Source organism: Fringilla coelebs (genome assembly GCF_963513975.1).
Source record: "Fringilla coelebs genome assembly, chromosome: 3".
Classification (NCBI taxonomy): Eukaryota; Metazoa; Chordata; class Aves; order Passeriformes; family Fringillidae; genus Fringilla; species Fringilla coelebs.
Genome location: NC_140030.1, coordinates 53,771,661 through 53,784,534, shown reverse-complemented (window position 1 = coordinate 53,784,534; position 12,874 = coordinate 53,771,661). Strand labels below are relative to the sequence as shown.

The 12,874-nt window shown below is 39.7% G+C and overlaps 1 protein-coding gene across 2 annotated transcripts in view; it reads left to right on the top strand.

Moving 5' to 3' along the window:
• PTPRK (protein tyrosine phosphatase receptor type K) overlaps nucleotides 1-12,874 on the top strand; it is a 374,688-nt gene that overhangs the window by 297,511 nt on the left and 64,303 nt on the right. For both annotated transcript variants that reach the window (XM_084201677.1, XM_084201678.1), the window contains exons 11-13: nucleotides 458-563; nucleotides 7,733-8,006; nucleotides 10,829-10,865. In XM_084201677.1, the coding sequence (XP_084057803.1) occupies nucleotides 458-563; nucleotides 7,733-8,006; nucleotides 10,829-10,865 (417 nt within the window). The remainder of the gene's footprint in view (nucleotides 1-457; nucleotides 564-7,732; nucleotides 8,007-10,828; nucleotides 10,866-12,874) is intronic.

The following is a 12,874-nucleotide window of genomic DNA, read 5'->3' as shown; positions in this document are numbered from 1 at the left end:
GGTTGATATTAGCATTGTTTCCCATGATGTTCAAGAGGAAATATGAAAGGTTCTTAAATTGTTCAAGAAGGTAGAAGCTGGGGCTTTGACATGGTGACTGTAGTTATTTGCAGGGTAGAAAAATTGCCGCAAAAAATGTGGGTTTTATTGTAGTTTAGGTTTTATTGTCAGTTACCTCCTCCCTCTATTTCTCTCCTTCTTGAATAAAACTGTTTCAAGCTGAGAGGTGTCATGATTTGATTGGAAGGGGATAGGGATAGTGTTACATTTGTTCATTAAATCCCATTAATGCCACAGTAACAGAACGTGTCTAACTGGAAAAACTGTTTAAAAATACTCACATGGCTGATAAAGATTGTCTCTTTGTTCTAGATCCAAGCAGCCACAACCTCATAAAAATTCTTAAAGCTTTCACTGATTTGTTTCTTGTTCTTTTCATTCCCTCGACATTAATCAGCTCCCACTTTACCAGACTATGAAGGAGTGGATGCATCTCTCAATGAAACTGCTACTACAATAACTGTACTCTTAAGACCTGCACAGGCCAAAGGTGCACCTATCAGGTAAAAAAAAAAATCAAGACTTAATTTTTTAGTTGAATATTTATTGTGTCACTGTATTTAGAGCTGTTCATTTCTGAGTGACATTCATTTAACATCACTATTTTTTTTCTTACCTGCACCTAGCTTGCCAATAGATGTGTAATTAAAAAAATTCTGGGGTTGGCAGAGTCTTTTTTAAAAGATAGTCATGACCTGAATCATTCAGCTACCTGACCTGTTTGATATAGGGTCCCCAGAACCACCTTTCAGCCATTGTAATTTCATTTTACTTTCTCACAGTGCCTCTGAAATATGATGCTGAAAGGTGTTTGTCAGAAGGTAGATTTCAAAATAACACTTCCACTCCAGTGCTTCAAAGTCAACTGCTCTATAGTATATGTGTGTGATTGGAAAATTGTAAGCTGTGGGGAAATGGGAGAATAATAGTGATGAATACAAACTATTTGACCTTTTTCTTCTGAGAGCTCTTCTTACTGGGATTCATGTAGCAAGCTATTAAATTTTATTTGGCATGTCCTCTAATCATATTAAAATGTTTCATTTATGTTAACTTTGAGGGGTCTTTCCCTTTCTGCTCTCTGTTGAGATAATTTAATTTTGTTTGCAAAGATTAGTCCACATCCTGATCTTTACTTCTACTTGTTAGTGTAAAAATTTTATGATATTATTTGATTCCATTTGTATTTTACTGATGTGGCTGCGTCAGCAATATTCAGGGGCAAGGTTGACTAATTGGGGGTTAATTAGCTGCTGAGCATCAGAAGGTTTTCTTGCTATTACCCTTGTGACATTTTAGAGAAACACAGGCTAATGCATTTCATTCTGTGTTACATTAAGTCCGCTATCAAGGCTCAGCTGAGGCCAAGTCACGTGCCCAAGCCTTAAAAGCAGAGGAAAATTAACTGTCTCTTAAGTCTATTTCCATTAAGAGGAATGTTTTACACGAATGTTGTGGGGAATGAGTCACATATCTATATGCATTTTTATGTGCTTATCGTATAATCACTCTTATAATTGATATGATCAAGTTATTTATTTATATTCTGTCATATAAGATAATCCCGATTCATACCCTTTATAGGATATTTTCCTGTCTTATATTTAAAATTGAAATCCCAAGTATCAATTTCTGAGAAATTGCTCTGGGGCAAGCCTAGGAATTTTGGGGAACAGGGCTGCTTTCAGTACAGGATTTGGATTCTTAAAATATGGATTTTAAAAATATTACCATGGAATCCGGACTTGTGGTCTGAAAATGCTCCCAAATCTGCAGGTGCTTAAACTTGCTTCACTATATGCCTTTGTAGGTGCTTTTAAAGACTTCCAAGTGTCCTGCTGTTGTCCCTAATGAAAGCTGTTCTTGTTCAGGAAATGTGATATCTGTCCCTCACGTAATCCATGCCACATCCTTTCAGTCTTGTGTCTGGCCACCTGAGGGAGCTGAGGCAGATTCTTGCCCAGAGCACACCTGCCGGACACCACCGGGATCTGCTGATGGCCCTGGTGCACATCGTCTTTACAGCAGCTGCTCCAGGGCACTCCTGTGCTGACAGCAGCAGGCTTCCACCTTCAATCCCACCACACACCTTCAGGGGGTCAATCCTGGGTCCTGGGTTTCTCTCTGGGAGGGGTGGTTCTTTTGTGAACTGGTAGCCTGGTGGGATGTGGCTAGAGAATTACTCATGCGGCTAGAGAATTACTCACCCGAGCTCAAGTAGGTCTGGTTTCTCTGCTCTGTACTTGCAGATGAGGAACTTGCTGCAGAGTAAACCTGCAGAGTAAACCTCACATTTATTCTGTCAGTTTTCCCCCCAGCAGCCTCAGTTCAATGGCATGAGCTTGTCACTGTGGCCTAGGAAGATGGCAGAGAGGACCTATGTACTGAATGTTAATAGGCGGTTTGATAGTGATAGTTTCACAGGGCAGTAATAACTGTTGTTTGACTGTGTTCTCAAAAAAGCCTTTCCTTTCCTTTCCTTTCCTTTCCTTTCCTTTCCTTTCCTTTCCTTTCCTTTCCTTTCCTTTCCTTTCCTTTCCTTTCCTTTCCTTTCCTTTCCTTTCCTTTCCTTTCCTTTCCTTTCCTTTCCTTTCCTTTCCTTTCCTTTCCTTTCCTTTCCTTTCCTTTCCTTTCCTTTCCTTCCCTTCCCTTCCCTTCCCTTCCCTTCCCTTCCCTTCCCTTCCCTTCCCTTCCCTTCCCTTCCCTTCCCTTCCCTTCCCTTCCCTTCCCTTCCCTTCCCTTCCCTTCCCTTCCCTTCCCTTCCCTTCCCTTCCCTTCCCTTCCCTTCCCTTCCCTTCCCTTCCCTTCCCTTCCCTTCCCTTCCCTTCCCTTCCCTTCCCTTCCCTTCCCTTCCCTTCCCTTCCCTTCCCTTCCCTTCCCTTCCCTTCCCTTCCCTTCCCGTCCACTTAAGTTAACTTCTAAAACCTAACATCAAGAGGCCAAGGAAATAAGTCCTTTACCATAACTGGAGACTTGGACTTTATTCTTAAAATCAAGCAGGTGTTTTATTCCTTACTTGGAATGAGAAGCATTCTCCAGGGGGATGCAGAAGGCATGGTGTTATTGCCTTTCCAAAGCTATGCTTATTGCAGTCAGGCACTTTTCAGCAGCTTCTTAATAGGGAGATAAATGTAGCACACTGAAATTCTGAATTGATTCAATGCATTTTGCTAAACTTTATGATATATTTTAGTGAAGCTTCACTCCATCCATACTGCAATTTTGTTTCTTCTAGAAGCTGGATTACTGCCATAATGAGTGTTACTAGGTAGGTGGGGGAAAAATAGATCACCGTGCCTGCAGCTGTGATGGAATAGAAGGGACCCAGATGCTGTTCTTTATCCTGACCCTGAAGAATACAGCTGCCTTTTTGAAAAGTTTTTTTTCTTCCCAGTCCTGTAATCTCCAGGGCTGTGGATGGTCATTTCATTTCATTTAATTTCATTTTGTATCAGTAGGTTAATGTTAAAAAAAATAAAATAATGGGAAAAGAAAAAAAAAGCAGGAAAAGGAAAAAAGTTTAGTCTGATTCTCTTTTACTTTTACAAATGGATTTATGCCATGATCAGATTTCCATCATAGCCTCCCAATCAGCATAGCCCCTCAGCAAGCAGATGTTCCTTATCTTAAGTATAATCTGTGTGCAGTGTTTCTTTAAGACACTGCCTGTCGGCCCTAGTTGTCACAGTTTTAACATGACTCTAATCATACCTTCACTGTCAGGTTTTATTGTGCAATCCCTAGCATTCTTTATGGCCTCCTGGAGTTTTAAAACAAAATTACAAACCAGAAATGCAAAGGGAGACAAAGCTGGATGGCTCAGGCTCACTTTGAAGCACGTATAGTTTTACCATCAATCTTGTGGATGAGATTCCAGTCAGTAGAATCAACGGTGCTTCGGTGATTCATTTGAAAATGTGATTTGTTGCTGTAGTTTTTCCTGAAGGTTCCTAACTGAGCACCAGAAAAACAATTTTTTGTTTTCAAATCCTTCTGAAGATGAGGATTACAAAGAGTGTACATCAGAATCAGAGTAAATTTTTAATGATTAATTTTTTTTTTATTTGATTGTTAAAGTGCTTTTCTTATACTCCCTTAAGATGAATTTGGTTGTTTTCATTTTGCAGCAAGATTAATTAAGGCCACCATGGCAGGGAGCAACTAAAACAATCACTGTCAATTATATTTCCAAGAGCTGGAACTGAAACTTGGGCTTGTCAGTCACTCTGGTGCTTGTCAAAGGAGAGGAAGATGTATCTCCACTAGACACATACAAAGAAATGTCTAGCAGGTATTTAAAGTCTAGTCAGAATAGGGCTAAAGTAGGAGCAACATTCACCACTGCCATATCTCTTTGGACCTAAATTTTTAGGCAGGGATAAAAAGGAAGATGATGTCAGACTCCTCCTTCACCTGTTTGGAATTGTCTTGGTCAATAGCAAGGTACTGTATGGGTTTTCTTAAATTATCTGAGAAAGGTTTTATCATGAGAAATAATTTCTTCATGGAAAATTTTCATGAGGAGCTCTTCATGTGCTGCGTCTTCAAAATTTCTCAGCTTACCTGGCTGTCTCAGACAACTCTTTGGCCTTTATGATCCTGATGACTTATGTAGCAGGTTCTGAAATTTTTATTACTCTTCAGAATAGCTCAGAATTAATTTTAGTCATCAAGAAGAAGGAGTACTGTCATCTCAGCTTTCCACTCCTCTCTCTTCATTTCCCTATTTTAATCCTTCTTTGCTCTATGGAAAGACGAGGAAAAAATTCTATTGTAGGAATTCCCTCAGCTCCTGTCATAAAAAAAGCTCTCTCAATAACTGAATTCTCACCAGCACAAAAAAAGAAAAGAAGTATAGAAAACCTAAGATAATTGAAGCTAGGATTGCTTATATGTAAAGACGCAGGGATAAGCAGAGTACATCGATTTTCACTAATACCTGATATCAAAACACATTTGCAGCCAGTGGACACCCCACTTTTCAAGCTGCAAATTTAGCTTTGACTTGTTTTGTTACATGTTACAGCAGGGTGTCCTTTCCGAGCATTGTGGTGTGCACACAGAGTAACACAGTGCTGCTCTGGAGCCACTGCAGTGTTTTGTAAACGGCTTTAAACAGATGGTATCACAAAGGGCCCAGAGGTAAACGACTGTATTCCTCCATGTCTTGTTAGCCTATAATGCTGCATGAAAAATACCGCCAGATCACCTATCTAAAGAGGATTGGCAAATCTTTTATTTAAATGTACTTAGTGAAACCAGATTTTAAAAAAATAAAATAAAGCTTTGTTGAAGACTTTAAACAATTTCTGTCATTTGCTATTTTTTCTATTCTGTGAGTGTAGATGACTGCAATATGTATATCTAGGTCTTATTTTCCATGTATTGTAGCTTTTCATATGTGGGGGCCAAAAAGCATTTTTGGAATATATTTTATATAAATTGATTTATTTGAAAGTTTTTCAGAACCATTACATTTTATTGTGGTCCCATGCTTAAATTTTGCCATGCCTTTTGTATCCCATTCAAAATCAGTGTTCTTTTAAAGAAGGCTATAAAAAGAGGCTTTTAACCGGCTTGATTCTCATGCCCTTCATCTTTGATTTTTTATTTTGGTCTCCAAAGAGACTTGACCCTTAAAAAGGAGATATGCCTTAAAATGAAGATACCCCTTTTATCTCTTATTCTATAAAATGCAGGGGGAAAGAGGGGTTGATTTGCTAGCTGTGGTGCGTCTCATTTTCGGAGCTGTGTGACAAACCAGGCTGTTCCAGGGGACTGCTGCCTGTGTCATGTGCGGGCATTGCACTGTCCTTCCTCTCTCCCAGCTGACTTTCTCCTTTGAAGCTCCCAGGGTGTCACAGACAAGTTTCCTGCTCTTCTGTCACTTCTGAGAGCAGAGTTTGTGTCTGTCCCAGACCACTGGCAGCTGATGAGAGAAGACTGCAGAATTCAGGCAGCAGAGACGTGGTGTTTGCGTCCCAGGGCTCTCCAGCTGGTTGTCTGCCCAATTCTGAAACAGTGTTTTTACCCTGCTTGGGTCCAGGGCCAGGCCAGGGAGGGAATGAATGCCAGTAGTCATTTCTTACCATGGAACATTATAAATAAAATTTTAAAAAATATTTTTCATCCTGTCAAGTTTTTAAAATATCAATGCTTTTGGGGTTTTTTGCTAGTACATTTATTTTGAGGCATAAAGAAATGTGCTGGGTATACAGGGGTTTTGTGTAAGTGATTTGTTGGTACAGTCCCCATTAACTGGAGATGGTTAATACATAGAGGCTACCGCAGAAGGTGATGTATAACTGAGCTCAGTTCATGGTCAGTTTATAAGAAATAAATATCCCCAGCTCTAATTTTTTTTTTTCTTTTTATATTCTTCTTTCTACCTGGACTTTCAAAACTGAGATGACTTTCTATATTCTTCTTGGGCACATTGAAATGGAGGAAAGAGGCATTTCTGCTTAATTTTTACATGCTAGGAAAAGGGGATGCTAACATCTTCTTTCGGCTTAGGAAACACGTGAAACTAATTTCCTATTTTATTTCTTCTCCTCTTTCTTCCATTTTCCAGTATCATACTTTATCTCTGCCACTGCAGTTATTGGGTTTTCTGGGCAGCAGTAGCAGAGAAAATTGACAAAATAATTTAATGCTGCCACACAAATTCTGAAAGGAGGAGGACTGTCTTTGCCTTTCAGAGTCCTTGCAGCAATGCAGTGACACTTTGAGAACTTGGTTCAGTTTTACCTTTTCAGTTTAGAAAGCTTTATAACAAACCCAAGACAGACAAGTCTGCCAGTTTAATTCAAAAGCTTCAGGCTTCTTGTCTACATGCCTTAAAATCCCCAAACCTCTTTTTTTTCCTGATAAAATGAAGGATTGCCTTCTGCTCTCACTATGTAAATTCTGTGCTTCTGAAAAGCAGAGGAAGCTGATAATGAGTTGGTAACATCCTGCAGTTAGGTAGTTCCTCTAAAGAAGAAAGATAATTACCTGTTCTATTTTAAGGAGGTGATTTTGAAAAGTGACCAAGCCATGATCAACAGAGGTATTGGGAGGTTGAGGTGGTGTTTTGATGGGCTGAATACTCTCTGCTTCAGCAATTCATAACGTTTTATCATTGACAACTGTAAAGGAATGAGGCAGTCTCGTTCAGTGGAATGGACAGATTTCTGTCCATCTGTGCTTGTATTACAGCATGTCACTTGTACTTTGGATCTGCATAGCTCTGAGCCAAGATAGAAGCCACAGCAAGGTCAAGAGGTGGAGAAGCCTGTCAGCACATTCTGTCTCTAATAATATGACAACTGCAAATTGGTGCTTCAAGCACAGCCTGGAGGCAGCCATTATGTTGGGTCTTGAAACTCAGCTTTCTCTAATACTGTTTCAAAGGAAAATGCTAACTTCAGATTGCTTCCAATCAGCCAAGAGTTTAATCTGTTGTAGTTTAACACATTTTTTTTTCCTGTGTTTCTTCAAACAAAAAAAAAAAGGTTTAAAGGAAAGTAATAATAAGAGGTCATGTATGGATTTTTATTGTTTTTCATAAAAAAAAAAGGATGCTGCTTAATTCCAACAGCCTAAATAAATAGCTTTGCTGAATTTCCAGCCTTTGCTTCCTCTCTGCATCCATCTCCTGTCTTGTTCCTTTTTTCCTCTGTCTCACCAGTGCCTACCAGATTGTTGTTGAAGAGCTGCACCCACACCGAACGAAGCGAGAAACCGGGGCCATGGAGTGCTACCAAATCCCTGTCACCTATCAGACTGCCCTTAGTGGAGGCTCACCATATTACTTTGCTGCTCAGCTGCCCCCAGGAAACCTGCCAGAGCCAGCCCCCTTTACTGTGGGTGACAACAGGACGTACCAAGGTTTCTGGAACCCGCCGCTGGCTCCTCGGAAAGGCTACAACATCTACTTCCAGGCCATGAGCAGCGTGGAGAAGGCAAGTGCTGACAACACCTTGCTCCTGCAAGGAGGCAAAGACGTGCCTGTGGTGACAGCTAGGACTGCTGGAGTCGGACGTGGGAGGTGTTGGCAGGGGCATGGCTGAAATCCCCTCGCTGCTGTGACAGCGTGGCAGCGTGCCATTCACATTTCACATCAGCCTCGCGTCATAGAAACTGCTACTAGATGAGAGTTTAATGCATCTCACAGTAATTGTCTGAGGGAAGTAATTTCAGGACTGTGACTGTCTCCTCGGTAAATAACATCCCCAATTCTCAGTACCTGCACTCTTCAGAAGATCAAATTGCTGCAGGACAAAAAGAATGATGGCTGCTCAGTGGGCTAGTAAAACATTGCAAACTTTTTAAGACTCTCACACTGGACATCGAATAAAAAGTAAACATTTTCTGGAGAAAAAGTAACTGCTGGCCCACCGTGAGTTTGAGAGTCTTTCTGAGAAAGTGTACATCAGGCTTGCAGCACCGCTGTGCAGCAGAATTATGGCTCTCATTCACCTTCATCACCTCCTGGGTGCTTCTTTTTAACTCTGCTGCTGAGTGCTGCTGCTGGCTCTGTGTGCATATGGAAGGAGGAGAAGTGTCAGGGAGAGAGGTTCCGAGGCTCCAGGTGCAAAGAACAACTGTGGCTCTGCAAGCCCCAGGCTGTTCCTTTTGAATGGTTTTTCCTCTTGTAAATGAAAAATGAGGGAGAGGAAAAGGATTGGTGAGAAGGGAAAATATGGTAGATAGAGAAGCTTTAGGTTTTTAAAATATAATTTTTGGATATATAGTTTAGAAAACTGAGGTGTCCAGGCAATTCAGACAGGAACTAGAAAGGCTACACTGATAATCACTGATATCCAGCAGAACCATTGGAAAAGAGCAGAAGCAGTGTTTACTCTTCCTAATGCTTGGATCACTCTGGTGACTAAACAAATCCCTGCTAACAGGCAGCCTTGCCTTGCAGTCGTCTGAAAGAAATCTCAGCCTTTACCTATGGTTATGAAAATTGGATATGCATTAAGTCAGAATGGGTACAAAGATGTTTGAAAACTGGACTTTGTTTTTCTCATTCAATACACCATTCCCTCTTTTCAGTTCTTATTTAAAGACCTATATGAAGTAAACAAAGCAAAATAAAAGGTAATTGCTAGACACCCATCCATATTTGCCTCACCTGCTAAAAATAATTCCCTTTGTTTTTGTGGATTTCCAGTAGACTGCACTGTAAAAAAAAATTGTTTCATTCCCTGAGGTAAAAAAAATGGGAGGAAAAAGTAAAATGAAAGCACAAAATATATTTAGATGTTTATTTTGGTTTTTACATTTTGACAGATAAGTAGAAAATGAGAGAACACAGTATTTTTGTTTAAACTTGATTTCAGTTTGTGAGAGATTTTAATCCTAAAACAGATTTCTTTGTGGTGTTTGAAACTTTGGATCAAATTTCTGTTCCTACAGAAGGGGGAGGTTTTGAGGGGAACTGCACTGCATTCTGCCAGGCCAGAGATCTAGTGGTTGTAAGATAACATCTGAACTGCAGAATTTTTAAAGAGATGTTTTGCTGTAAACCAGTGGGATCGCCAAAATGGGCAGAGGGAAGTAAAGCAGGCTCTGAAGTACATGGTAGGGTTGAGAGGAGGTTAGCAGACATATTGAACAGAAACAGACAAGTAAATCCAGTAACTAGGGAGAATGGGTAAGATTATGTTAGTAAACTTTGTGGACCTTTCATTTTGATTGAAAAATTGTCCTAACTGAACACCCACAATGCCTCAACTTAGAGTTTTGCTAGCTCTTTACAAGCTGTGTTTACAAACTGGCATCTACATGTTTTACCTGTTGCTTTTGACTCTTCAAGAGAAGACAGATGCCAGGGGATGGAATGCTGAAGGATGGAGGACTAGAGTAAGCATATTTTATAGAGTGAAACTGTCATTATTATATTTTCAAATTACATGCTAATACTGTTTGGGGTGATCTAATACCTTATGCTTACACAACCTTATGCTATTTCAGTATGTTTTCCTTTAAAATGGCTGCACATTGTACAGTAAAGTCAGAAACTCCATTTATGATTGACCCTTGTCTGTTCAAGTTGTCCAAACTGTGCGTAACCAAGTAATTTCTCTGTTCATTTGTTTTAATTGCTGACCAAACTTCAGCAATTTGAAGTTTGAGGGGAGAGAGTAGTAAATTACACAGAGATTGTCTTGGCATGGGCAGCATCTTCTGAAGCACATTGCTGTCAAATCACTGTCTCCTGGGCAGACAGTATAGGTTATAGATTAGCTGTGTTATGTGTGGTGGGATATCTGCATCTGTGCTTATTCCACACTGAGAAACATGAGGGAGCATGTTGCTCACGTGCTTCAGGTGACTCTTTAAGATTGTCACGATGTTGCAAAACATAATTTTGGAGACAGTGCTGAGCAAATGTATCCTCTTTGCTGCACAGCGCTGTTTCAGGTCAACACAAGCTCAGAATTTTTGTTCTGTGACATAAATAGGGGCACCACTCCTCCCTTTTCCTCTTGCTGCATCCTCTCTTTGTATTCCTATGGCATGATTTTCATTTGATTTGAATAACCTGAAATTTTGCTATATTTGGGCTGTCCCACACCTTTTCTCCCTGTTATTATCCTGGACAGTACAGTCCAATCATGACAAAATTACCCAGCCTCCACCCCTGCTAAACCCAGAGCCCTGAGCCAATTCATTGGGTTGTACCAGCTGATCAGTAGATCTGAGATGAATTTATGGAGTGGGGAGGGCAAGAAAAAGCCCTTGATCTGACTGTTTACTTTTCTTTCCTTAACAGGAAACCAAAACTCAGTGTGTTCGAATAGCTACAAAAGGTAAGAGGTTCATTCCCACCACAAAGTAGCTTTTCTAATGAATTGTGATGCTGCTATTAAAGGTTCAAAGCAAAGCCAGTACTATCCCTCTATTTTGAACCACTCAATTGTGTTAAAATGTAATGGTCTGCTGCTTTTTATTCTTTGGTATTGAGCCAAGAGAGTACTGTTCTAGCAGTACGCAGAATTTCAACAAAATAAGGACACTCTTTATTCCCCCTTTCTGTCTGTGGCTTTCAAGATCTGCTTTTAGACTGCTGAAGCATTGCAAGCAGCAGATAGATGGACAGGAGAGAAGAAAGTGCACGTAGGTAGACTGTCTGTTAGACTAACAATTATTTTCAAGCAGGGGTGGAAATAATTTAAATGAAGGACATGACAGTTAATTTTCCTAAGTAAGAGCTCCAAGTGTTAGCGGGATGTAGGGGAGGGTTGATTTGAGAAAAGCTTCTCTCTGACAGCAAGTGAGTTCCAGGACTAAGGCTGACTGTGTAGCTGTGAGGATAAATCATGTTGACCCCATATACAGCAGGTTAATCACAAACTGCTCACTCAAAAACGTTGTTTTGTCTTCAAATGAGGACTTGGTTGTTCTGTTTATTGTTATCTCTTGCTTTGGCTGTATTTCTAGCCATTCATTTTGGTAGTCTGACTGTGCCAGCATGAGAGTTGTTTGATAGACTCTGGCAGCTAAACAAGGAAGGAGAAGAGTCTTCTGCAGAGGCCCAGAACTTATGCTGTCTCTTTCTAATTGCATATTGATATTCAGCATAAAAACAACTTCAGATACGAGGAATCAGTTATTAAAGCACTGCAGAGGTGCATCAGCCCCATTTTTTTTCAATAAATTCCCTCAATTTAAATCTTGTTCAAATGAAAAGTTGATGTCTCTAATGAGATGGTAGCAATCAAATGTTTTCTTGAGAAACCAGAAAAAAAAAATGTACTTCTTAAGATGTGTTAGCATTTTCATCAAGTGAGGTAAGCTAATATAAACAGGAAATTAAAATCATAAGCTAAGTCTTCTGTAAAAAGTACATTAGCATTATGTTTCTTATGTTTACCTGGCAATATTAAATGTTTGAATTAAAATATATTTGCATAAACAAATATTTATGTACCACAAGCATCTATTGCTAGTATTTGGGTCTAGGGAGAGTTTTGAAAGGCTCAGAAATAACTTAAAATATTGCAGCACTGTGGAAGAGGAAAACAATGGTCTCTCTCATCATAAATTTTCTGGATAGTAATAATAGAACAGGAGGGGAATTCACCTGTCATATGAGGAAATGATTTTTTGCTTAACCACACACATTTCCCCAGTCTCAAAGCAATGTTCATGGTAGCAAGAGACCCCTTGGTGGTTGGTTGTACACTTTCCCCTGCTGCCACATTCCCCCTGATGGCTGTAGTCTGAAAGAAAGGCAAAATAAGTATGAGGTTTCTTACCTTTGTGCCTTATGTATTGCCCTTGACACTCTGATTGAAGACAAGTTTTCCTGAAGTAACTGATATATCAGTGCAAAATTCCTTAAAAATGGACCTAAAAACCAAAGTGTTTTCTCTGACTTATTTTGATTGCTGGCTGTGAATTGCAGGGGGAGGCAACATTAGGAACAAATTCCTTCTATTCTTCTGCAGGGATGCATTTAATAAGGAATCATCATTTCAGAGTCATAAAAGTTCATACTGACTTTTTTCCCATGTTTTCATCATAATAGTGATACCATGATGTGCTTTATTTGATGAAAAGTATACTTAATGTACTGGTTTATGTATATGCTCGTCTGGTTACCCTGATTTGTTTGTTGATTTGTTTGTTTGGTTTTCTGTAGGGTGTAAGATCACATTGAATTGTTGGTGTAGGAAATGTCTGGCTACATTTGTGATATTTTCATAGGAAAAAGGGACTGCCTCACCTTACCTAACACACTTCAGTAAAGCAAACATACCTGTTTAAGATCTGGGAAATTTTCTAAACTGTGTATTACATTATAAATGTAGTGTGT